Source organism: Perca fluviatilis, chromosome 8, assembly GCF_010015445.1.
Source record: "Perca fluviatilis chromosome 8, GENO_Pfluv_1.0, whole genome shotgun sequence".
Lineage (NCBI taxonomy): Eukaryota > Metazoa > Chordata > Actinopteri > Perciformes > Percidae > Perca > Perca fluviatilis.
The window spans coordinates 15,268,772-15,291,129 of NC_053119.1; the positions used below are offsets into that span (position 1 = coordinate 15,268,772).

The following is a 22,358-nucleotide window of genomic DNA, read 5'->3' on the forward strand; positions in this document are numbered from 1 at the left end:
GAAGACCAGTCACAGCAAAGTGTTGAGTCAAAGTAAAAGTTCAGGCCAATATATCACATTAAACAAATAATTTCCAACATGTCTAAAAACTTTGGAAAGAGTAGAGAAATTAAACAGTTTGTTTTCACCACATCTGTACTCTGGGCAGCAGGACAGAGCGCTGTAACCAATCACTAGCCGGTTCCCATTATCACAAGGTGGAGCTTCGCTGTCACAGATGGTCATGTTGCACTCTGACAAGTAGTGAAGGACCAAAAAAAGACAAGGAGGAAATATCACTTAATGCACGAGTCAAACTCAAGGCCCGCGGGCCAAATCCGGCCCCTCGCAGATTATGATCCGGCCCACATATCAATTTAGGTTCACAATACATTTCGGCCCACCTAGTTTTTGTCACTTTTTCCGAAGTTTTTGTCACTTTTTCCGACGTTTTTGTCACTTTTTGTGACATTTTTGTCACTTTATCTGATGTTTTTTGTCACTTTTTCCAACGTTTTTGTAACTTTTCCAACATTTTTTTCACTTATTCCGACATTTTGGGCACTTATTCCGAAATTTTTGGGCACTTTTTCCGACATTTTTGTCACTTTTTCCGACATTTTTGTCACTGTCAATAAACTAAACATGTCTGGCCCTTGATGTCATTATTATATTCACACCCCTGACTTAATGGGTCATATGTTCACTGAAATGATTTTTGGTCTCTGAAATTAGTAATTAGAAAGTTTTTGGGCATACTGGTGTGCTATGGAATTGGTGAACCATCATCAGCAATATAATATTACTATGAAGGGTGAGACTTAAAGGCAGAATGAAGGGAAAATATTAAACCACCATCTCTCGGATACAATCTCCAGAAGTTTGTATTTGGATCAGATGATTTGCTTAGCAAAGAAGAACCTAATCTTTAAACTCACCACATATCTTCTTCGGGCAGCAGGCTCCTTCTTCCAACACATCCAGTACGTACTCTCCTTCCCTCTCACACAGCGGTGTAGGGACAGAGTTGCAGTCTGGCTCCACAGCCACCACAGAGCCATTCTCCATACACTTGTACAGACAGCAGCCGCGAGCAGAGCCATTCCACACCTCGCCCGGGGACCGAGGGTTACCCTCATTATCTGTGCACACTGGATACATCAGGACCAAGTAAATGACCTGTATGTGAGTCTAGGAGTGATATAAAGCAGTCCAAAACTGATTCCGACTCTCTGACAGTGCAGTATTCATCACAAAGGCATGTCACACTGTCACTCACCACAGCGATCCTCAGTTACACAGTAAGGGGAGTCAGCACGGTGCAGGATGGTTCCACTGCGGCACACACACTCCTCTCTGATGAAGGAGCAGGTGGTCTCCTCGTAGTACTCTGTGTTCAGACAGGTGCGGCTGGCGCAGGTGCTCACACATGGCTGATACTCCTTACCAGGGGGACACCGCAATGCTACAGGGTGACAGGCACTTAGAAATGCATGAGCAAATGAAAAACATCAATGAGTATATCTGCGTACATGTCTTTTTTTTTTTTGCCCTTGTCTCCTTACGGCAGAAGTTGTGTCTTCTCCAGCTGATGCAGACTTGATGTGTGTAGCAGACCGCCACGTACGCCGCCAGGAAGTCACACTGGTGATCCTTGTAGTGGAGGTCCCCCGCCCACATGATGTCGCAGAACTGCTCCGGAGGGACCTGCAAACACACAACCAGCCGGCCAGAGTCTTGTAGGGCTTCAACTAATGATTATTTACATTATTGATCGGTTGATTTTTTTTTTTTTCACAGACACAATTAATGGTTTAGTTAGTTACAAGGTTGAAAATGGCAATCACAATTTCACACAGTGACGTTGTCAAATAGCTTGTTTTATCCGAGCAACATTTCAAAATCAAAGACATTGATGACAGAGAAAAACCCCAAATCCTTTCATTTGAGAAGCGGGAACCAGAGAATGTTTTTTGCTTGCTAAATTGCTTAAATGATAAATCAATTGTCAGAATTGTTGTAGATTAACTTTACTTCATTGACTTGTCTTATCTTATCTTATTTTTTCTGTACTGAAGTCATGGCAAAGCAGCTAAAGACGATCACGCTTGTAAAATGCTGTGTAAATACAGTAGCTACCTTGCTGTGGCATGGCACGAAGGCTCTCTGGCGGAGCATGGAGAGACAGGTGGAGCAGTCCTCGATGGTGCAGTTGTCTCCGACTCTGCGTGTGTGTTCGGTTTCATCAGTGGTGTGGACTCTCCAAGCCTGCAGGAAGAGCACCATGTCTCCCACCTCTCTGACCACTGTACCATTGGGCAGCTTCAGGTCGTCTTCTGGGTTGCCATCACAACAACCTGACATAATGGACAGACAGATGTTTGGTGTGTGTGTGAGAGAGTGTGAGTGTGTGTGTGTGTGAGTGTGTGTGTGTGTGTGTGTGTTATACTGCTGCATTGTCAGTGAGCAATATATATGTGGAGTGAGACAATATGTGTGTGAAGCCTAATTAAACCAAATGGCTCTCAACATCTCAAATTGTCATATCCCATAATGACTCAAATCAAAGTGATGCTGCTGTTTAGACATTAAGCCTTTAGGTGCTGATAGCTGGCACTTTCTGAAGCCAGTGCTGAGGACACTGCTGATGTAGTCAATGCTGGTGTGTGTGTGTGTGTGTGTGTGTGTGTGTGTGTGTGTGTGTGTGTGTGTGTGTGTGTGTGTGTGTGTGTGTGTGTGTGTGTGTGTGTGTGTGTGTGTGTGTGTGTGTGTGTGTGTGTGTGTGTGTGTGTGGACTCACCACACAGGCCTCGAGTGGGAACAGATGCATTATAAGTAGTGATGTACTGCAGTACCATGATGCCGGTGCTGTGATACCATTGTATGCTGACCCCGCCAGGTGTGTGGATCAGGTACATGCTGCCTGTGTCTTCCACATAAAGAGAGTGACGGGAGAATGGAAGTCTAGCAGGTCTGTAGTTTACTGTCACCTACAGACAGATGGACACATGGCCAAGGAACCACATTATTTGCCTGGAAAAAGTTGAACAACTGGCAGTAAATTAGGTAAAAGACTCACCTTGCGATCCAGTCGGTTGATAATGATTCTGTAGGAGGAGGTAGTAATGTTCAGCTTCTTAAAACACAGACCAGATGTTCCACCTGTAGGACTCTGTAAGGGAATGAAATTAGAGAATGTAATGATACAAGATCATATTTATTGAATGATTAAAAGCTTTTGATTTTGATACAAACACAATTGTAGGGAATTAAGAGACTGTACTCACAGTTCGTCTGATGGAGTTTACACTCTACAAAAAAAAAAAAAAAAACATTTTACAATAAAATATATAGTTTTCAGATCTCAGTCTTATGAGTTAATTTTTTATTCTGGATGTTACCTGACTGGTCGGACATTTCTCCACGGCGCCAATAATAGTCTCTCTGGGCAGATTAACCAGGATGTAAGAGCCGTTATCATACAGGGCCACATTGTTGCCATCGAATGTGATAACACGCAGGTCTGACATCACAGTGCAGCGACCTAGCAAAAGCAAATTGTATCAAAAACATCAAACACAGATCGTTGTGGCAAACGATGGATTCTAATAACTACACCTGCTTATACTGAATCACTGGGAAATTCAGATCTTTCAAAGTAAACAACCAAAACTTACAGGGGCACTGCCACTGTGGACAGCAGGGGTCTGTGTTGATGAGGATGGGCAGGCCCAACAGACTGCACTGGGGCTGGGTGGTGTTGTAGCGACAGTGTAGAGAGGAGTTGTGAAGCAGCAGCTCTCCATTAAAACAGATCAGCTCAGCACACTCATCGATGCGGTAGGAGTACGGAGGCTGAGGAGACAAAGACACACATTTTGTTTTACAAAGTTTGTTTGGTAACACTTTACTTGAAGGTATCGACATAATCGTGACATTACACTGTCATAACTATGACATGACACTGTCATGAATGTGTCATAAACGTTATAAACAAGTCATAAACATTTATGACTTCTGTCATTAAGTGTCATTCGGTTTTTGTCATGACAAGTTGACATTGTTTGGGTTGTCTTGATTATGACAACTTGACATTAATCAACGTGACCTTACCAGAAGATGTATTTGTCATGACAACTTGACATTAAATTTCTTTGGAGTGTCCTCATTAAGACAACTTGACATTAAACAGGATGACATTATGTTAAGTTGTCATGACCAAGACAACTTCTGCTAACGTCACGTTGATTAATGTCAAGTTGTCATAATCAAGACAACCCAAACAATGTCAACTTGTCATGACAAAAAACCGAATGACACTTAATGACAAAAGTCATAAATGTTTATGACTTGTTTATAACGTTTATGACACGTTGATGACAGTGTCATGTCATAGTTATGACAGTGTAATGTCACGATTATGTCGATACCTTCAAGTAAAGTGTTACTGTTTACATGTCACAGCAGTCCTTCATAGCCATCAGCAGACTTTTTTTGCATCACTAAACTCAAACATTTGCATTCCTATACATCTGTTCTGTCCCCAGTCTCCATATCCTCCCATTATTACATAGTACTTACCTGTATATACAGATACAGATAGATTATGGATTCATACATATCGTAATACTATGCATATTGAGAATATAAAAATGTTGCAAGTTATGCAATGTAGTGTTTCTACTAATATTTCTGTAAGTAGCACATAAAGCATTTTATGTACTACATTTCTCAGAATAGAATAGGCCCTATTTTAATGAAAAATGTAATGAATGCTGACCAAATTTCATTTAGCTGCTCAGGGCCATGCTGGCTCACAGTCACACTGTCATGGCTTACTGGGACACTTGAATAGAACCGAGGCATTGTTAATGTTATTAGTAACACCTGCACGTTTCAAGCAAGTCAAAATGCCTGCTGTGAAAAAGGCCTACAGATACAGAAATAATCACTTCAATAGTGAATTCATTCATGTAAGTAATCAATTACATAGTACACCTAGCATAACTGTTCCAATTTATCAAGTTCAATACACACATGTATCTTCAAAATGATAATGTACAGGTTTATGAAAAATGTGTTTGCGGGTGTGTACTGAACTTTAACCGTTTCACTGTTTACTTTAACAGAAAGGCTTACTGTGCAAGGAGAAGTGGGCAAGACAAAGGGATGCGTGGTTGATGCTTCCTCTGTTATCGGAGAGGTGTCAGGGCTTGGGATTATTTCTGTGGTACTTGGCTCAGTAGTGGGCTCGAAGGTTGTAGGAAATGGTGCTGTGGTTGTCACAACAACTGTTGAGGTGTCTGTTGGCGTGGTGGTCTCTATGGCGCTGGTTGTACCCGCGGGTGTAGGCTGGGGAGTGGTTGTGGTTTCGGTGGGCGTTTCAGGTACAGAGGTGGTAGAGGTGGGGGCAGTGGTGACGGCTGTGGTGGGTGGTGGCTGAGTGGAGGCGGAGGTTAGAGGAGGTGGGGTGGAAGTTGCTGGTAATGTTGGCGATGGTGTGGTAATGGTGGGGGAGGTAGGAGTGGAGGGCGAGGAGGTGGAAGAAAGAGTAGTAGGGGAAGGAGGAGAAGAAGTCGGGGTGACTGTAGTAGCCTCTGTGGATACAATGGAGGGTGTTGCTGTGCTGGTGGTTGTAGTGACCCCTGTGGTTACCGTAGTTTGAGTGGGAGTCATCTCAGTCGTGCTGAGAGTAGTTGTCTCTGGCGGGGTTGAGGGAGTGAGTGTGGTAGAAACAGTAGTGGTGGGAGGAGCAGCAGGAGTTGTAGATGAAGGAGGGGTGAGCCGAGTGGTGACACGCTCAGTGGCTGATGTTGTACTGGGAGTAGTGGGAGTGGTAGTGGGGGTTGTGGGCCTTACAGTAGTGGAGGAGGTAGTTCTTGCTCTTGTGGTAGTGGTGGATGTGGTGGTGGTGGTGGTGGTTGTGGTTCTCGGCCTTGTGGTAGTAGTAGTAGTAGTCGTAGTGGTTGTAGTTGGAGTTGTTGTTGGTGCTGTCGTAGTTCTGTTCGACTGCGTCACATATGCAAAGGGTGTCGGAGTTGGGGGAAGAGACACACCTAGTAGAGATGATTAAGTTCAAGTTCCACTTTATTTATCCTTAGAAAAGGAAATGTATTGTGCAGCAGGATGTCTAAAAACACATACACAGAAAAAGCACCACCAGATGCCAACAACATTGTAAACACAACACAGGACACACATCGACACATAAACGGAGACACTCCTTCCCCCAAAACCAATGACAGAATCCAATTGGACAGTACACAGGTAAATCTGTCATAATGAACATGGACAGGAATAAATAAATAAATAATCACAGACTGTATAAAATCTTCAAGAGATGTCAATCAAGCGAATTCAGGTTCCTTATAGCCACAGGAATAAAAGAATCCCTGGCACGTCTAGTTCTTAACATAGGTAGCCTAAAACAGTGACCTGAGGGGAGCAGATTAAACTCCCCAAAAAGTGGGCGATCAGGGCAGTTTAAAATCTGGTTAGCCTTACCCATGACCTCATATATATGTTGCAGCTGTGGTAGCTGTACCCCAATACTACAATACATATTTTGTATCGATTATAAAAAAAATACCTTCAAGTAAATATTTACAATAAATATACGTATTGCATCAAAACACTTTTCTTTGGCATTTTTAAGACAAAACACTCATCTGTTGTACTCACAGTCCTCTTTGTAGACACATCTTCGAGTGACTTCATCAAGGACCATGTTCTTGGGACAACGTGGGAAGCAGCCCTCCACACTGCAACACACAGAAACTATTTCAGCACCTGAGCTCAGCATTGATTATGTTACTTGTATACCTGCTTTTAATGAGCCAAGCCTCTTACGGAGGCAGGAAGTGGCAGCGGGTGGCATCTGGGTCACTGCACGTGTGGACACAAGGGCTGGCACAGGCCTGGTAGCGCCACTCACACATCATACGATAGGGTATCACAAAAGTGCTCTCTGCCAGAGGAGAGAAAAAACACCTGATTTGTTAGTTTTTGTGTGTGTGTGTGTAAACACACGTGTGTATGTGTGTTGGGTACATGTGTGTGTTTCTGACCCTCCAGTTTGAAGCTGCTGCTGGCTTTGAAGCCCTCTGAGGTGTCATATCTCTGAGCTCGTGCGGCAGTGCGTGTCAGTGTAAGAAAGATTCCAGGTTGGCCGACAAGCTCGAATGAGGTGCGACCTGTCAGAAACAGTCCCTGGTGCTGGATAAAGGTTGCCCTGCGATTAAACTCCGGCCCTCGACTCCAGCGCTCCAACTGAAGACGGCTGCGTCCCGACACGACAAGGAAATAATTTGGCCTCTCTGCAGACTCCAGTGACACCACAGGGACACCTGTGAAAATATGCGAACGGGGGTTAATTTACCCAAAAAACAAAGAGTGGTAATGTTTCATCGTGTGAATGTGGATGCTCACGTGATGTTCTGTCCTTCTGCAAGCCTGCTGTGATCATGAAGTTGAACAGTAAGCCTGGGGCAGGCAACTGCCCTGGTCTCTCTCTCACCAGAGGAAACACTGAGCTGCTGGTGCGATTCACTCCAAACACGGTGTCATTATAAACAGCACTCACCAAGGAAAATGGGCCGTCGCCTAGCTCTGTGGGGAAGCAAGAGAAAGGGAGGAAATTAGAGTGGTGACAAGCTAGCAGGGAATCAGAGTGTGTAAGGTTTGGAAACGAGACACGTAACAAAATATCTCTTTGAAAATGACTTACGCTCATTCATACATACCTTGATTATAGTATTCACAATCGTAGGCTGAAAGAGACCAAACAGTTCATAAGTCAGAAAGCATTTCAACAGCTCTGAGATCTGACTGAGATCCAAAATATTGGTGTTTGCAAAGAAGGACTAATAAAAGTGGGTCAAAGAGGTAAGCAGGGCTCACATCTCGAACCAACACAGAGTAGGTCTAAGCACTGTGAGCATGTGTGTGTGTACTCACGACAGACAGAGGGTGATCTCCAGTGTATTGTGACCCCCTGTTGACAGCATTTGTGTGCATATGCAGCGATGGATGTACAGAGACACTCACAGTCTCCCCCACGGTTACAATTGCAAGTGTCTGTCAGGCAGTTCCTATAGAACCAGGCCACATCCACCTGAAGGGTACGAACAGCATGGTCATACAAATACACACACAGACACATATACGCACGCACGCACACACACGCACGCACACACACACACACACACACACACACACACACACACACACACACAAACACAAACAATCATAAAGTGAAACAGGCCAATCTCACTGGGGGAAACTGTTTAGGGGGTGAGAAGTTGTCAATAATTCAGACAGCGTAGGAGTGATGAGATAACAGGACAAAGGAATGTGGGTCAACCTCGGGTGCAGAGGGGATCAGATGAGCTCTATGACACACAGACAAAATGCGTCAGCAATGAGTTGGTGTGTCCAAAGGCAAAGTTTAATCTGTATTATTATCCTTTTAAATGTGAGAAAAAGCTGAAATTGTGATTAGGTTGGGTCCTGCATCCAGAGTGGAGCAGCCAGCTTGCAATTACATACAACCATGTTGATTGTACTCTGGAGAAATTCAGACATTTAGATGTTCTTATTTTCTATATTGGTTATGAACAATCCAAAAAAACATGTTAATACAATCTGTGAAATGTGGGCAGTATCTTACTGCTTTTGATACTAATTAATCCTATCTTATACACCGTGAAAAGAAGAAAGCAAGCTTTAGAAGTGGCTTCCTTGGATGGGTGCTTTTCTCTCCAATTAGATTATGAAGAAAACTCCAGCAAAGTCACTAAAACTGGGATGGTTGGTGAACTTATCTGGTGCTTTTAAATCTTACTTACCTTACTTCTGTTTTGAAAAGAAATCTGAACAGCTAGAGTTCTTCTCTTGTCTGAATGCAAAAGGCAAAACTCTGAAAGTGTCATCTAACCATGCACTTATATATTAAGGATTTGGAGCAGCTACCTACGCGTCCGATCCACTTATTTGTGTGAAACTTCTTCACTTACAATGACCTAAGCAAAGAAACAAACTCTGCCGGGTAAAGTGCCAGATCAGTGCAGTTGCCTCTCTGTCACTCAGAATGATAAGTGCAGTACAAGGCCATGCTTTTCTCACTATACTATGAACTAATGTACCAATATTTGTTTCCGAGCTAAGTCATAAAAACGGAATGCAAAGCCACAGGATACCACAGGATTCACTTACTCTATGTTACTTTATTAACAAGGTGCTAATAAACAATGTTTTCATGTGTAATGTGTCTGTATGAACAATTAGCATCAATAATCAGATTATAAAAAGACACATTAAATGCATCACATATGAGAACAAAGGCATTGTTAAAGAAATATGCAAGGATTAGTTACTTACATGGCCATTGTGCTTATCTCTATTGAAAGTGTTAGTGACATGCACATTATTAAAAAATTTGAATAAGTATGGTTTTAATGAGGTGGCCCCTTTACATATATACATAGCACCATCTGCTGGCCACATAGAGAAATGCAATAATGTAGTTAAACATACAGGTGTGTGTCGGTGTGTGTAGCCTTGGATCTGGTGTGGTATTTGGTATTTATCTCTGAGGAACAGTGTATTCACTGGGATCAGTTAGTGGTTGTTCCCATAACCCCTCACAAACCCCTACTCCCCTGCTGCAAGCAAGATAACCTTTCTACAGCTCACTCTGTACGGACGTTTGTTTGTGTGTACGTGTATGTGTGTGCATCAGTTCAATGGCACTCACCACGTTGTGACAGGGTGCAAAGACATCGCTGTAGAGGAGAGCACACTCCCTCTTGGCGTACGGCTGTCTGCCTAAGTCGCCTTCACACGGTCGCTCAACTATGTAGTCACTTTGACACTAAAACACACAAAACACACACATAGAAGGTGATCCGAGTGTCTGATTACTCTTAAATATCACAGTGGACTCAAGGGAGACAAGCACACATAAATTACAGGAGCAACAGAGAGCTAGAGAGGAGTGAAAGAGTGAGTGAGTGGGAGATACACAAAGACAGAAAAAGGAACAAGGGTCAGGGGAGAATGGAGCTGGGCTGACTCATACCTGTCCCAGGGCCCAGCTATCACCAAAGGTCTGTGCATTATTGACTTCCATGTGGCTGGAGGTGGTCATATCATTCACTGTCACACTGTCAAAATTTCCACATAGCCCACTGAGAAGGCCCTAAATAATAAAAAAAGATACTGAGCCTGTTTTCTGATTAATTTCATAACAGTCAACATATAGTATATATGTATGTATATCTGAGGACACTAAAAACTTTCATTTGTAAAATGTACTCTTAGTCCAGACCTTCCACTGAGGTCCAGCTCTAATGTGCACAGTCGTCTTGCGGTCCCAGAGGATGGTCAGGTCCTGATTGGAGAAGTAGACCACAGTGTAGTAGCCGGCTTTCCAAAGCTCAAACTCTGACCCTCGACCTACAACAGTGGACGGACTCTGAGGCAAGACAAACAAAGTAGACTGATATTCACAGAAATCAGTGAATTTTTATTGATATATTTCACTTATATATTTTTGAGAGGAAAAGAGACACAGGTACATAGCTAGATGGGTAAAGAGAGAGTGTGATTGTGTGTGTGTGTGTGTGTGTGTGTGTGTGTGTGTGTGTGTGTGTGTGTGTGTGTGTGTGTGTGTGTGTGTGTGTGTGTGTAGTCCGTACAGGGTTGCCAGAGTTGTCTGTGAAGTAGATCTTGGTAAGTCCCACGTGAATGACCAGTATTTTCATGCACACAATGCCGCTCTCATAGCAGTCCTTGTTTTGGGCAACAATGGACACCTCGGTTTCTCCTGCACTCTGGTGAGAGGGGAAGACAAAATATTACTCCTGCGAGGGAAGGAAGTCTCGTTTAGCCTCTCATCTTTGTCCATCCACAAAACACGATGTTTTTGTTTGTTTGTTCACAATTTCCATTTTATTATAGCCACAGCAGCCAGAAATGCAATATCTGAATACCACATGATAGACCGGAAACAGTGTCATTCTGGATACATGAAAGGTGATAAGAAGAGGAAGCAATTCCAGGCTATTAAGACTGAGCTCTGACCAGCTTCCCCATTCTTTTCAGATCTACACGGTGGCCGGCAGCCTGTTAGGTTTGAATTGGAATGTCTATTCTGCTAATTCTAATTCTATATCCCTGGGAGCGTAGGGGTCCTGGGGTTTAAAATGAACACTGGTCTCTTTGTGTTGCTACAGCTTTGCACAACGTCTGCTAGCATTACCATGGTGCAAACCCACCAGCATGCACGCATGCACGCACGCACGCACGCACACACACACATACACACACACACACACACACACACACACACACACCTTAATGTGCTGCTCTAATTAAAAACCACTCTCTCTTCCAAGGTTAGAAACAAGCTTGGCTCTTCTTTAACAGATCCGAATCTGTTTTGGCCGGGAAACGAGGAGATTGCTCCTCCTTTGCACTTAAACACACCCCATCTTTCACACACACTTCTCTGATACAGTTGAGTACAAGCACTTGTACACCATCTTATTAGCATTTGTGGTAAAAAATATGTGATTTTCGATTACACATTCCATTGCCCACACTGAGTCCATACGTTTGTCAAGTCAATTACGTCATTGTACACTTTTATTTGCTTTGTAACACTGTACTTACAGAGATCCACACACACAGAATATACTCACTTTAAGCAGGTAGACCTGACAGTCAGAGTTGTAGTCATACTCGAGGCCATCGAAGGTGTGGTAGTGTCTGTCGCTGTAGACAGTACACACAGCTGGACATGGTGAGTGGCTGCAGTTAAAATAGCCACGGTGACAGACACTGAGGAGACGGACAGGTGGATGCACATGAGAAAGGTTAAGAGAAACTCATTGTACTATACATTATACAATTATATGTTCTGAGATACAGTTTGTTAGAAATCTGTTTTAATCCGACATGGAAACTTGCACATACTAAATGCAGTAAAATGTTAATTTGGAAATGATATTGTTGTATTACTGCTCAGTAAATGGAGAGTAAAGTAAAGGTGAATACCATTTGTAGCATGATGTTTCCACAGTTTCTCCAGGCAGGTATTCAAGGCCCAGCCAGGCACAGGGGCAGTTCTCTGGAAAGTAACACTCGCTGTGGTGCAGCACCAGCCTTTATAGATAAAACAGACTCAAGTTGGAGGTACAGAACTTGCAAACACCTGATTTAAAACCCATATTGCATTGTGTTAATTTCCCAATTCTGTGAGTAAAACCTATACAGTATGTGACCTGAAGTGTAGCTTTTGGATACTATTAAGACATTGTAGGTGGGGAAAGTAAATAAGATAACCCTCCACTGTATATTGTCAAGCACACACATCTTGAAATGCTCTGTCAGTCTTCCTTGAATAAATACACCTCCACAAGACTAATGATTTTGCCCATTGATTAAGGATGACTACTGACTGGCTTCTAGGCAGCCACCGGTTATAGTTGCTTTCATTACAGTATGAAAATCCACTTGCAGAATCTTGATTTTGCTTGATTTTTTCTTCCTTAAGCTACATGGTAACTGCAAGCACATTTGAATTAAATTAACAGAAAGACATGACTTCCTGGAAGGTAGGAACTCACTCAAAAACATATAGTATGTTTCGCCAAGTGGACTGGAAACATGACTTTTATGGTCTTTGAAAAACAAATACATAACAATACTGGAAAGCAGTAGATGCTTATTTTACCCAGGAGGGCAGACACAGCCAGGGATGCATGGTGTGCTGGGAGGGCAGGTAAGGTTCAACATCAGGTTACGGCAGGTCGGTGCACAGGCTACGCCTCCTCTCTGCTCGGTGCAGCTGTGGTACACTTTCCCCTCTGGACACTCCCCGACCTCTACACTATCTGGCTCTACAATGTGCGTGCACACGCACACACACACACGCACGCACACACACACACACACACGCACACACACACACACATACACACACTCAAGAAAATCAATGCCTTAGTCGCCTTAAACATCAAACGCAACAGCAAGTCATGGGAAACAAGCTCCAACCACAGACATAAGGCTCTTGATTTCAGCAAGAGGGACACAGCTTGAAACGGCACTTTGTTGTTGGAAAGAACGAGAGCAGGAACTAAAGGGAGGGGGGAGTGCGGAGAGGTTACCTTTTTCCTCTGGCACACACTCCATCTTCCCATTTCTGCACAGGCTGATGGAGGAGACAGGAAGGGAGAGAAAAAGAGGTGAGTGTTTGGGAAAGAGAGTAATGTTATCAAACACATGGTTAGTGCTCTAATGTCTCACTTAAGCTTTTATTGCTTTCTCAAACGTATCAGACGGTGTGAGGATGTTACACTGTGTGCAGTCAGTAGAGAAGCCAAAGTGAGCTTTCACTTTTCAGTGAAGGTCAAAGACCGCTGTGACTCACCAGGGGCCAGAGGCGCTGAAGCTCACCTCCCCTGGCTGTGACACACCACCCATGGAGTAACAGTGACACTGAGACCTGAGGAGAAACTCATGACATTATTCTAATTACGTTAACTAATGACCAATTGATGACTTAGTTAGGAAGATATATGTAGGTGCTGAAGTCTTACAGTTGCACGCAGCGCTGGCGCACATTGTCATGGTAACTGCCGTCTGGACAGCCACACCCCTCGGCACAGTCGTCAGGGTTACACGTCTCTGTGCTAGACAGAGCACGACAGGACCGCCCGCAAGACGACACACAAGAGTGGTACAGCATGCCTCCAAGACACACCACTCCTGTGTACAGTAAATACACAAACACACAAAGTAATACACGTTTTATATACCGTACCCATAAGTCAATATAATCTCTCAAACTCGTTGTATATGTTTTTACTCTTCTGAAACAAACACAAATACTCAATCCACACATAAAGCACAGTTATAATATGTAAAAGATTAAAGCTAAAAGGATAAAAGCAACCCCAGAAGCGAAGTACTCACCACATTCAGAGACGTGTGCTCTGAAATTAACGTCGACTCCGTGTTTGGAGCAGAGGTAAGCGTAGTGAGCCAGTGCTGTGCACAAACAGCTGCTCCCGCAACGACAGGCCTGGTAGCGGCACTGCTGCTGGTAGATGTTTGGACTGATGTAGCCATGACACGGGGCAAACACACTCCCCAAAAGCACATCGCACTGTGAGGCATAGAACACTAGAATATATATACACACACACACACACACACACACACACACACACACACACACACACAAAAACACACAACCCTGTTTAACACATTTTAAATGTTAGTCTGAACAAACTAAGATACCCTGCAACTAAAAGCTGTACAACCCCCAGTATCACAATCATATTTAGGATGTGAGGATGTACAGTGCAGTCTGTAGAGCTGCTGGCATTTAAGCCCATTAAGTTTATTCCCCTCTTGTGAGGCATTCTCTGGCTTAATTTGATTTCAGGCCACCCTTCACCCTTTCCATTTTCCTAATATTAAATCAAGATAAAAAAAAGAAATAGCAATTACACCAAAAATAATAAAATAAAAAATAGATGAAGCCATTATTACCATTGCGCTGGTTCATCTCACATGGGTCTATGATGGGCAGGTTGACTGGAGCGACACAAGCAGATGAAACCTTCCAAGCGTTGGCATGAAGCTGAGGAGTGCCCTCTATCATACCTGCTGGGGACCTACACACACAAACATAGTCAGGTAAAGTGACATTTTCAACATTGTTCTATAAGTGGGAAGTACATGCTCACAGGAAGTCATCTCGTAGATTTCCATTGAAGGTTCCACAAAGGCCCAGCGTCTGTCCACGCCACTGGCTATCCAGCTGCAGATAGACCCGCCCCCCTTGACCATCATAATGCAGCCTCAGACCAATCCCTGCCTTCAGCTGTGTAAACACAGAGGTCAGCTTCCGCACTTCTACTGCATCTATATAACCAGAAACAAACATCAAAACCCATGATCAAAGTAAATCAATAATTGTTTTTTATTACAGTACATAGAGGAATTATGTCAGAGTGATCATCTGACTGCATTTGATAATGCAATTGGTGACATAAACCTATGGTGTATCAAATAGCTTTTTTAATTCCTACCATCAACATAGGGAAGGACAGGAGCCGGGTTTACACCAATTATCACCTCCCCCTCTCTGGTCAAAGTGATTTGACGAGTCACATCTTCGTCCAACACCACTGTCACCGACTGAATGCACACCTGCTGCTGTAGGAACACAGACCACACAGAAGGGCAGGTTATATTTATGTAGAAAGGAAACTGCATGGTTGGTGAATGTGTGCTCATGTGTGTATGCAAGTAATCATGCGCGCTACCTCTGCACAGGTAGTATATTGCAGTGTGACGGTGAATCGGCTGTTGCGGCTCTTTGCCAGCACGTACTGACACGCCCCCGGCTGGAGAAACATCCTACCGTCAAATGTCGTCACAAACACGTCACCTATCACCGAACACTCCACTAGAAGGGGGAAGAGGAACAGTAATGAATCTGAATTCACAGTTTCCCCTTTAGTAACTTTCCAAAAAACGTAAACTTGCCTGTGCAGTTGTTCTCAGTGCAGTTCCACACTCCTCCCATGCACACGCTAACAAAGAACATACAGATAGGTTAACAGCAAAGCCACAGTATATGCTCACTCGTGAATACACGTTCACACTTACCAAACACTACATCCTTGTTGAAGCACGTGTCCTTGTACATATGATGTACCATGGTAAACACATGGACACTGAGAAACAGCGATACATGTTCCATTTTGTAGGATAAGACCTGTGGGAAAGAGGATTGCAAAGTTTAGAGCTAGTCTAGAGGTCAATCAACTACAACATAACTTAGGAAATTATGAAGATAATGAAATACCATCAGGGCAGTAGCAGCCATCCAGACAATGCAAGTTGGTTCCCAGACACTCTTTCTCAAATGTGCAGGTGGGTGGGCAGCAACTGATACAGTCTCTATAGACAAAACTCTCCTCACAGCCATCGTCTACATACAAACACACACACTTGAGTTTGTGGCAAAGGCAGACTACAGAACATTGAATAAATGTTGACCTAATATAAATGTAGGTAGAGCTGCAGTGGTAACTTACTACAAGAAGGGAAGCTGTCTCTCCACTCTCTTACTGGATATCCAACATGTGAGCAGGCTCGAGTGTACTCAACCAAAGCTCGACAAAATGTTTCCTCGTCATCAGATCTGGAGAAAAATTAATAAATAAATTCATTAAATGTTTCTGGGAAACGGCATTTATTTATTTATTTTAAGATTCTCCACAACTGAAGCCAATACGGGAGCTAGTGATGAAAGGTTTATTCTGTAACGGGGCTTTCACTGATAACAACACAGAGAACAGAGGGTGTAGAAAAAGTTGAATGTATCAATAATCAATAGCAAGTTATTTTGACTTACACACAGAGGTCTGACACACAGCTGGCCACAAAGGGATTTGGGTCAATGTTTTCATGACAGGACAGAAATGGGAAGAAGAGAAGTGCGCTGCATTTCTCTATGGCATCCTGCACACATTCACAATAAATACAGTATGGTATAAATGCAATGCACAGAATATAATATACAGAGAGGTACAGCAAAACAAACACTGCTGCAGTCATTTAACAACACAAGGACCATTCACTAAAAACCTCAACAGAGACGCCAATTTTTTAGGCTTAATATTTAAATTATGAAAAAGCTAACTTTACTAGTTTTATTTTCTGCCAAGCAGTAAAGACAGTTATATGGTGTTCTGTGGTGACATACAATTGAGAGTATGCCAATAGTTATGGTGCTTTTCCATTACATGGTACCTGCTCGACTTGCCTCGACTCTACTCGCCTTTTTTGGTTTTCCATTACGAAAAAAAGTACCTGGTACCTGCTAACAGGTACTTTTTTTAGTACCACCTCAGTCGAGGTTCCAAGCGAGCTGAGGCGATACCAAAAGGTGACGTGAAAGCGACAGAGGGGGGTGTCCTGAACAAACCCGCCACTTTTAAATAGTTTCGCCAGCTGTGTTTTTTTTTTTTTTTTGCTGCCTCCAGCTTCTTTTGAAACAAAATGTGTCTTCTGGCTGTGGCAACAACAACACACCTTCGACGTTCTGTGTGTGTGTCGCGTTGGGTCACGGCAGTTTACTGCGACGCCACTATGATGACCAGCCACGCCGAGGCTGTACTAAAATCTGCAATGGAAAACGGACGCACAATGCGGCGAGTCGAGGCGAGTTGAGCAGGTACCATGTAATGGAAAAACGCCGTTATACACTAAGTAGAGTGTGGTTCTTACATCCATGTCTGACTCAGAATGGCAGGGCCCATTGAAGTCGAGGTCTACTGAGGGACAGGCTCTCTCATGAGGCAGGTCCACTGCCCAGCTGTTAGCAAACAACGCAGGCTCATCTGTCCGAATGCCTAAAACACACAACCAACACGCATGCGGTGTGTATGCACACCCAGCACACAAGCCACAAGAAACATATAGAAAATGAATAGTTAAGCACATACACGTTGAAAAGATACTATACAGTTGATGGACCATTCAAACAGGTACGTAGATATTATTTGCTTCTTTATTGCCAAACACATTTGTCAATGTCAAACACATTTACATTAAACATAAAATGGAATGATGAAATATAATTACACTGGGCATTTAGAGGAGATCTGATTAAAACTGTGTGTTTGTAAATGCACTATGTCCATTTTAGCGTTATAGTCAGAGCCTTTCCACTTGTTTACGCTCTTTCTCTGAGCTCATCCTCACTCTACTGGACAGCTCTCGGCTCAAACAAGTAGGGGCCAGCAGTTCATATTACTGTTAATCTGAGGAAGGATTCTTGCTCCTTGCAGCCATTCAAATCCAAACTATCAGTTCTCCCCTATCCTTCCACTCTAGTCTCTTCAGGTCCCACCGCTACGATAATTTGCCAGAATCAGTGTTGAGTGTATAATAATAATAATTGAGGTGAGTGGGTGCTGAGAGAAGGGATAGAAGGATGGGGGGGGGGGGGTGGTCAGACCGGTCTTACCACGGGAGGTGGTGAGGTCATCGCCAGCAACGTGGTTGAAGTTTCCACATAGGCCACAGGGGGCACCCTGATGCTCCTCGCTCATCTTCAGGTAGACGCCCGAGCCTCCATCCCAGGCCAAAGAGAAGCCAAACACACTCTTCACCAGCAGGTAATCAGCCAGTCGCTCAATAAACAGACCGCTTACAGTCTGAGGCAGACTTAACCTGACATTTTAGAAACAGACACGTGTGGCAGAGGAAGTGAGCTTTTGAAAATCATGCTCAAGGTTTGTGTGGATGGTGTGGTGAGTAACTGAGTTGTTTTTTCCCCCCTTTCTGTTCTTACAGTTTTGTAGCAAGATGTTTTATTGAAACCTCTTTCTACAGCAGAAACCCCCCCCACACACACACACACACACACACACACACACACACACACACCTGCGGCCTCCCTGGTGGACCTGATATCCAGAGATGTGGATCTCCTCCTCATTTGGGAAGAACAGACTGAGAGCTCTTGGGCATGAATACACACTCCCATCACACACTCTGCTGTTGTGGACCTGAGAAGACAGGAAAAACGATGGAAGAGAAAAAAAAGAAACTTTAGGGTCACAGTGGCATCGAAAGAGGCAAGCATGGAAATTAGGGGTGTGCAAAAAAATCGATTCACATTCGAATCGCAATTCAAGCTCTACCGATTCAAAATCGATTCTTGGAATTCCAAAAATCAATTCATAGAATTCCAAAAATCAATTCATAGAATTCCAAAAATTAATTCATATTTTGTAATTATATATTATATATATTTTTTCGTCTACTGCAATCACATGTTTAATTGAAAATCGTTTTTGAATCAAAAATCGATTTTGAATCGAAAATCGATTTTGAATCGAATCTTGAGCCTGAAAATCAATATCGAATCGAATCGTGGCATTTTCTGAATCGTGCCCCCCTAACGGAAATGTATTACTGTAACTGTACTCTAGCCACGACCTGTAACCTGAGCTAGCATTCTAAAAACCACAGTCACCTGTCGGGTAATGATGCTGCCACCAACTGCCACATACTTAATTTACTTAGACTATGATTATCAAACAATGTATGACAGAGGATGTAAGGGATAGACAGAGTTAGATTTTGAAGTAACTTTATTAGCAATTAAAAACAATGTTACAAATGTTCGAATGTTGAATGCTGTTAGCATTATTTGTCAGCTTAATGGATAAAGCTGGTGAAATCCTATGCTTTTTAAAATTATTTATTATTGTTAAAAAATGGCAGAAAAAGACCAAAACCAACAATAGGTAAGTTAATCTGTTATAATAATTTCCTTAAAAAGCTTGACATTGTAGTTATTAGCAAATATTACCCAAAGTAGAGAAAATGGTGCATTTCTTGGGGACTTAAAATAAACAACAGTTCCCATTTTACGGTAGTGAAAAAGCATGTCACCCAGTGCAACAGTTTGGCTTCCTGATGTGTTTTAGGAAAACACATTATTGCACAGTATTGCACAGTGGACTAAGCTACTGTATATCAGGCTTTGACTAAACAATGCTTTTTAGTAGGACAGATTTATTGTTTTGGTCTTTTCATGGGATTTGTAGGCAACACAAATATTGAATACCACCAGAATTATCCTTTACTGTAAATGAGGTCTGGAAAGGTCATCTGTTTAATATGAGTTTTAAATGCAACATGAGATAACTAAGAGAACTCAAAAAGGCCTAAGTCTTCTGTACCCAAATTTAAATATACTGTATGCCAAATAAAGACAAACTGGTTAGTTTAAATAGTAAAATACCACTGTATTTTAGCTTCTTAATGTGACTTGTGTATTTCATATACACATATACATACAGGTTCAATTCTGGTTTAATATTAAGTGGGTAATTCCGATGCTCTTACCCACACTGTGTACTGTGGTGCAGCTGAGTGGCAGTCCTGGGCCAGAATATAAGAGCAGGTTCCAGGGAAGTAGAAGTAGATTCCATCAAATGTTTCGTAGTGGTTCTGACCCCACGACCTGCAGATGCCGTCCCTGTCCTGGCCCTGGTTAGGTACTGCGGGGGGGAATGGGCAATTCACTCAGACAACATTCCCGTAATGATGAAGTGGATCGGTTTCATGTGGTGACACAAATTAATTTCAGCAGAAATTGACACTTTGTTAAACTAAGAGGGTAAGTCATACATCCTATCTCTTTTATCATATTTATATATTTCATCATCTTTTATTTCATTAAACTTATCAGTGGAAAATGAATACCTGAATTTTCTAAAAAAGCCCTTTGTTACAGGAAATCCCCAGCTAGTGATGCCAAGATGCTGCCTAAGACCCTCCCCAAAATCTGAGGGGGTGGGGGCTGGTGGCAGTGAGTCACATCCTCTAATCTTATCAGTGAGTGGCTTGTCATGGTGATGGGAATTGGAAATTGTACATTTTGAAAATGATACTTTACATATGTTAATTACAAGACACCCATATTTCAATTAACAACATTTCCTAATCGTATTTCATATTTTTTAGAAGATGTGTTCCGTGGCATCAGCTCTGTTATCCTGATCTTCAAAATGTACATTACAGCTGGGAGGCTTGATAATATTTCTTAGATGAGGCTTTAGGGATTTTATTTTAGGAACCTTGTTTTATGTGGCCCACTTTGATGCTAAGATGTTTTACGTGATTGTACTAAATATGCATATTATTTATCTTCTTGTAAACATTTGTTGTTGTGTATTTGAAGATTTAATTTCAAGCCTTAGTTCAGTTACAGGTCCCTCAGGAACTATATTTTTTCCAACATGTGTGTCTGTCAACACTAAATACGTTTGTTGAAATGAAAAATGTCTTTACAATAATTGTGACCTCAGATCTCCTGATATACTGTATGAGGAGTCTGTTCAGAATATAGAAACCAAAAACTCCATCACTCAGCCCTTACCCTATTACCTTAGTGCAAGTGATTTTATATTTGCTGCTGTAGGGAGTAAAATCTGTCTGTGTGTGTGTGTGTGTGTGTGTGTGTGTGTGTGTGTGTGTGTGTGTGTGTGTGTGTGTGTGTGTGTGTGTGTGTGTGTGTGTGTGTGTTTGTAGGTGGATTTATTGAAGGCTGGTGGATTTGTATCTACAAAGAGAGATATAGAGAGAAAGAGAGAGAGAGAGAGATTTGGGGAAATATGATAATTAATACTGGAGTGTGTGCATTTAATTAACATTTGTTGAATGATTGGTGAGTCTGATGCGCACACACGAACAACCTCATACACATTCCTGTATAACTGAGTATGTAACTGTATACTGTATGCTGTTATTAAAAAAGGTGTAAGCCTGCTAACCAGCTAGTCTGCTGCATACCAGAAATGATGCTTGTCAATCAACAATGGGTTGCAATGTGGATGATTTTCTGACAATACTGATCTGACACCAAGGGTAGGTGTGTTGTTGTTTGTGCGTATTACTCACTGATCTGGCAGCGGTCTCCCAGTGCCTGGAATTGAGCACAGTCACACACACCGCCCTCCTGACACCAGCCACCATTGAGGCAGCCGCAATATTCTGGGAAAAAAACCCCGAACAAACTCAAGTTCACTTACCCCAGTCTATCTGGATAATGATAGTTTTAAGCTTCTGTGAATGCTCTTAGGTTCGCCTGAGAAGTAGCGTATTTACCTGAAGAGGCATCTCTGGCTGTGTAGTTGTGTAAAATGCTGCGTGACAGAGAACCCTCCGACAGCAGCGGTCTGTATGTCTTGGAAAACAATGAACAATAAACACTTAGAGTAGTTCCTTAAATAATTCTCATGGTTTAACAGCATCAGTGGCACAATGCTGTACCGTTGGTGACCTGTTGCTGTAAGTTAAAAGTTGCGTCAGGTTGAATGGGAGAAAGTGTATGTGTTAGTGAGTGTGTCTCATTTTTTACAAAGACAGCTTTGTGCCGGTTAGGGTGTTGTGCGCATGTGGGTGCCCTGACCTCCTCTGGTTCTCTTAGGTGTAGTGTACCAACCTCCTCCCCGAGGAGATCCCGTTTCCTCCGAAGTGCATTAGCCCTTCTGCACACACACACAAACATGCACATTAGTGGGAAGAAACAGTCAGAGGGGAGACTTAAGTGCACTTTACACCACTTGAATTCGGACTCTAAACTACTCTTTACCGAACCCTCACATGCACAAGTGCACATTGTCACACACATTGACAGAAAGTGCAAATGCATTCATCATTGTCAGCCTATACAATTGTATTAGATTTACCTTTAAAAAAAATCATAGAGATGATTTTCTTTTCTTTACCAAATATTACTTATATTTTGGCCACACTTTTGGACACACAATTCATTC

At 42.6% G+C, this 22,358-nt stretch overlaps 1 protein-coding gene across 2 annotated transcripts in view; it reads right to left on the reverse strand.

The window, feature by feature from the left end:
* Positions 1–22,358, reverse strand: part of otogl (otogelin-like) — a 29,477-nt gene that overhangs the window by 6,286 nt on the left and 833 nt on the right. For both annotated transcript variants that reach the window (XM_039808613.1, XM_039808612.1), the window contains exons 3-46: positions 22,025–22,070; positions 21,688–21,766; positions 21,481–21,573; positions 19,924–20,078; positions 18,454–18,575; positions 18,032–18,237; positions 17,290–17,414; positions 16,415–16,521; positions 16,095–16,201; positions 15,863–15,988; positions 15,664–15,772; positions 15,541–15,587; positions 15,318–15,460; positions 15,081–15,207; positions 14,736–14,913; positions 14,539–14,663; positions 13,957–14,166; positions 13,581–13,749; positions 13,412–13,486; positions 13,149–13,192; positions 12,716–12,881; positions 12,037–12,144; positions 11,682–11,820; positions 10,677–10,811; positions 10,307–10,453; positions 10,058–10,177; positions 9,734–9,850; positions 7,936–8,092; positions 7,722–7,748; positions 7,408–7,587; positions 7,047–7,325; positions 6,829–6,946; positions 6,661–6,740; positions 5,119–6,035; positions 3,657–3,834; positions 3,381–3,523; positions 3,267–3,290; positions 3,059–3,151; positions 2,780–2,969; positions 2,119–2,336; positions 1,545–1,686; positions 1,259–1,444; positions 918–1,130; positions 129–233 (exon numbers count right to left, since the gene is read on the reverse strand). In XM_039808613.1, coding sequence (XP_039664547.1) covers positions 129–233; positions 918–1,130; positions 1,259–1,444; positions 1,545–1,686; positions 2,119–2,336; positions 2,780–2,969; positions 3,059–3,151; positions 3,267–3,290; positions 3,381–3,523; positions 3,657–3,834; positions 5,119–6,035; positions 6,661–6,740; positions 6,829–6,946; positions 7,047–7,325; positions 7,408–7,587; positions 7,722–7,748; positions 7,936–8,092; positions 9,734–9,850; positions 10,058–10,177; positions 10,307–10,453; positions 10,677–10,811; positions 11,682–11,820; positions 12,037–12,144; positions 12,716–12,881; positions 13,149–13,192; positions 13,412–13,486; positions 13,581–13,749; positions 13,957–14,166; positions 14,539–14,663; positions 14,736–14,913; positions 15,081–15,207; positions 15,318–15,460; positions 15,541–15,587; positions 15,664–15,772; positions 15,863–15,988; positions 16,095–16,201; positions 16,415–16,521; positions 17,290–17,414; positions 18,032–18,237; positions 18,454–18,575; positions 19,924–20,078; positions 21,481–21,573; positions 21,688–21,766; positions 22,025–22,070 — 6,575 coding nt within the window. The remainder of the gene's footprint in view (positions 1–128; positions 234–917; positions 1,131–1,258; positions 1,445–1,544; positions 1,687–2,118; positions 2,337–2,779; positions 2,970–3,058; positions 3,152–3,266; positions 3,291–3,380; positions 3,524–3,656; positions 3,835–5,118; positions 6,036–6,660; positions 6,741–6,828; positions 6,947–7,046; positions 7,326–7,407; positions 7,588–7,721; positions 7,749–7,935; positions 8,093–9,733; positions 9,851–10,057; positions 10,178–10,306; positions 10,454–10,676; positions 10,812–11,681; positions 11,821–12,036; positions 12,145–12,715; positions 12,882–13,148; positions 13,193–13,411; positions 13,487–13,580; positions 13,750–13,956; positions 14,167–14,538; positions 14,664–14,735; positions 14,914–15,080; positions 15,208–15,317; positions 15,461–15,540; positions 15,588–15,663; positions 15,773–15,862; positions 15,989–16,094; positions 16,202–16,414; positions 16,522–17,289; positions 17,415–18,031; positions 18,238–18,453; positions 18,576–19,923; positions 20,079–21,480; positions 21,574–21,687; positions 21,767–22,024; positions 22,071–22,358) is intronic.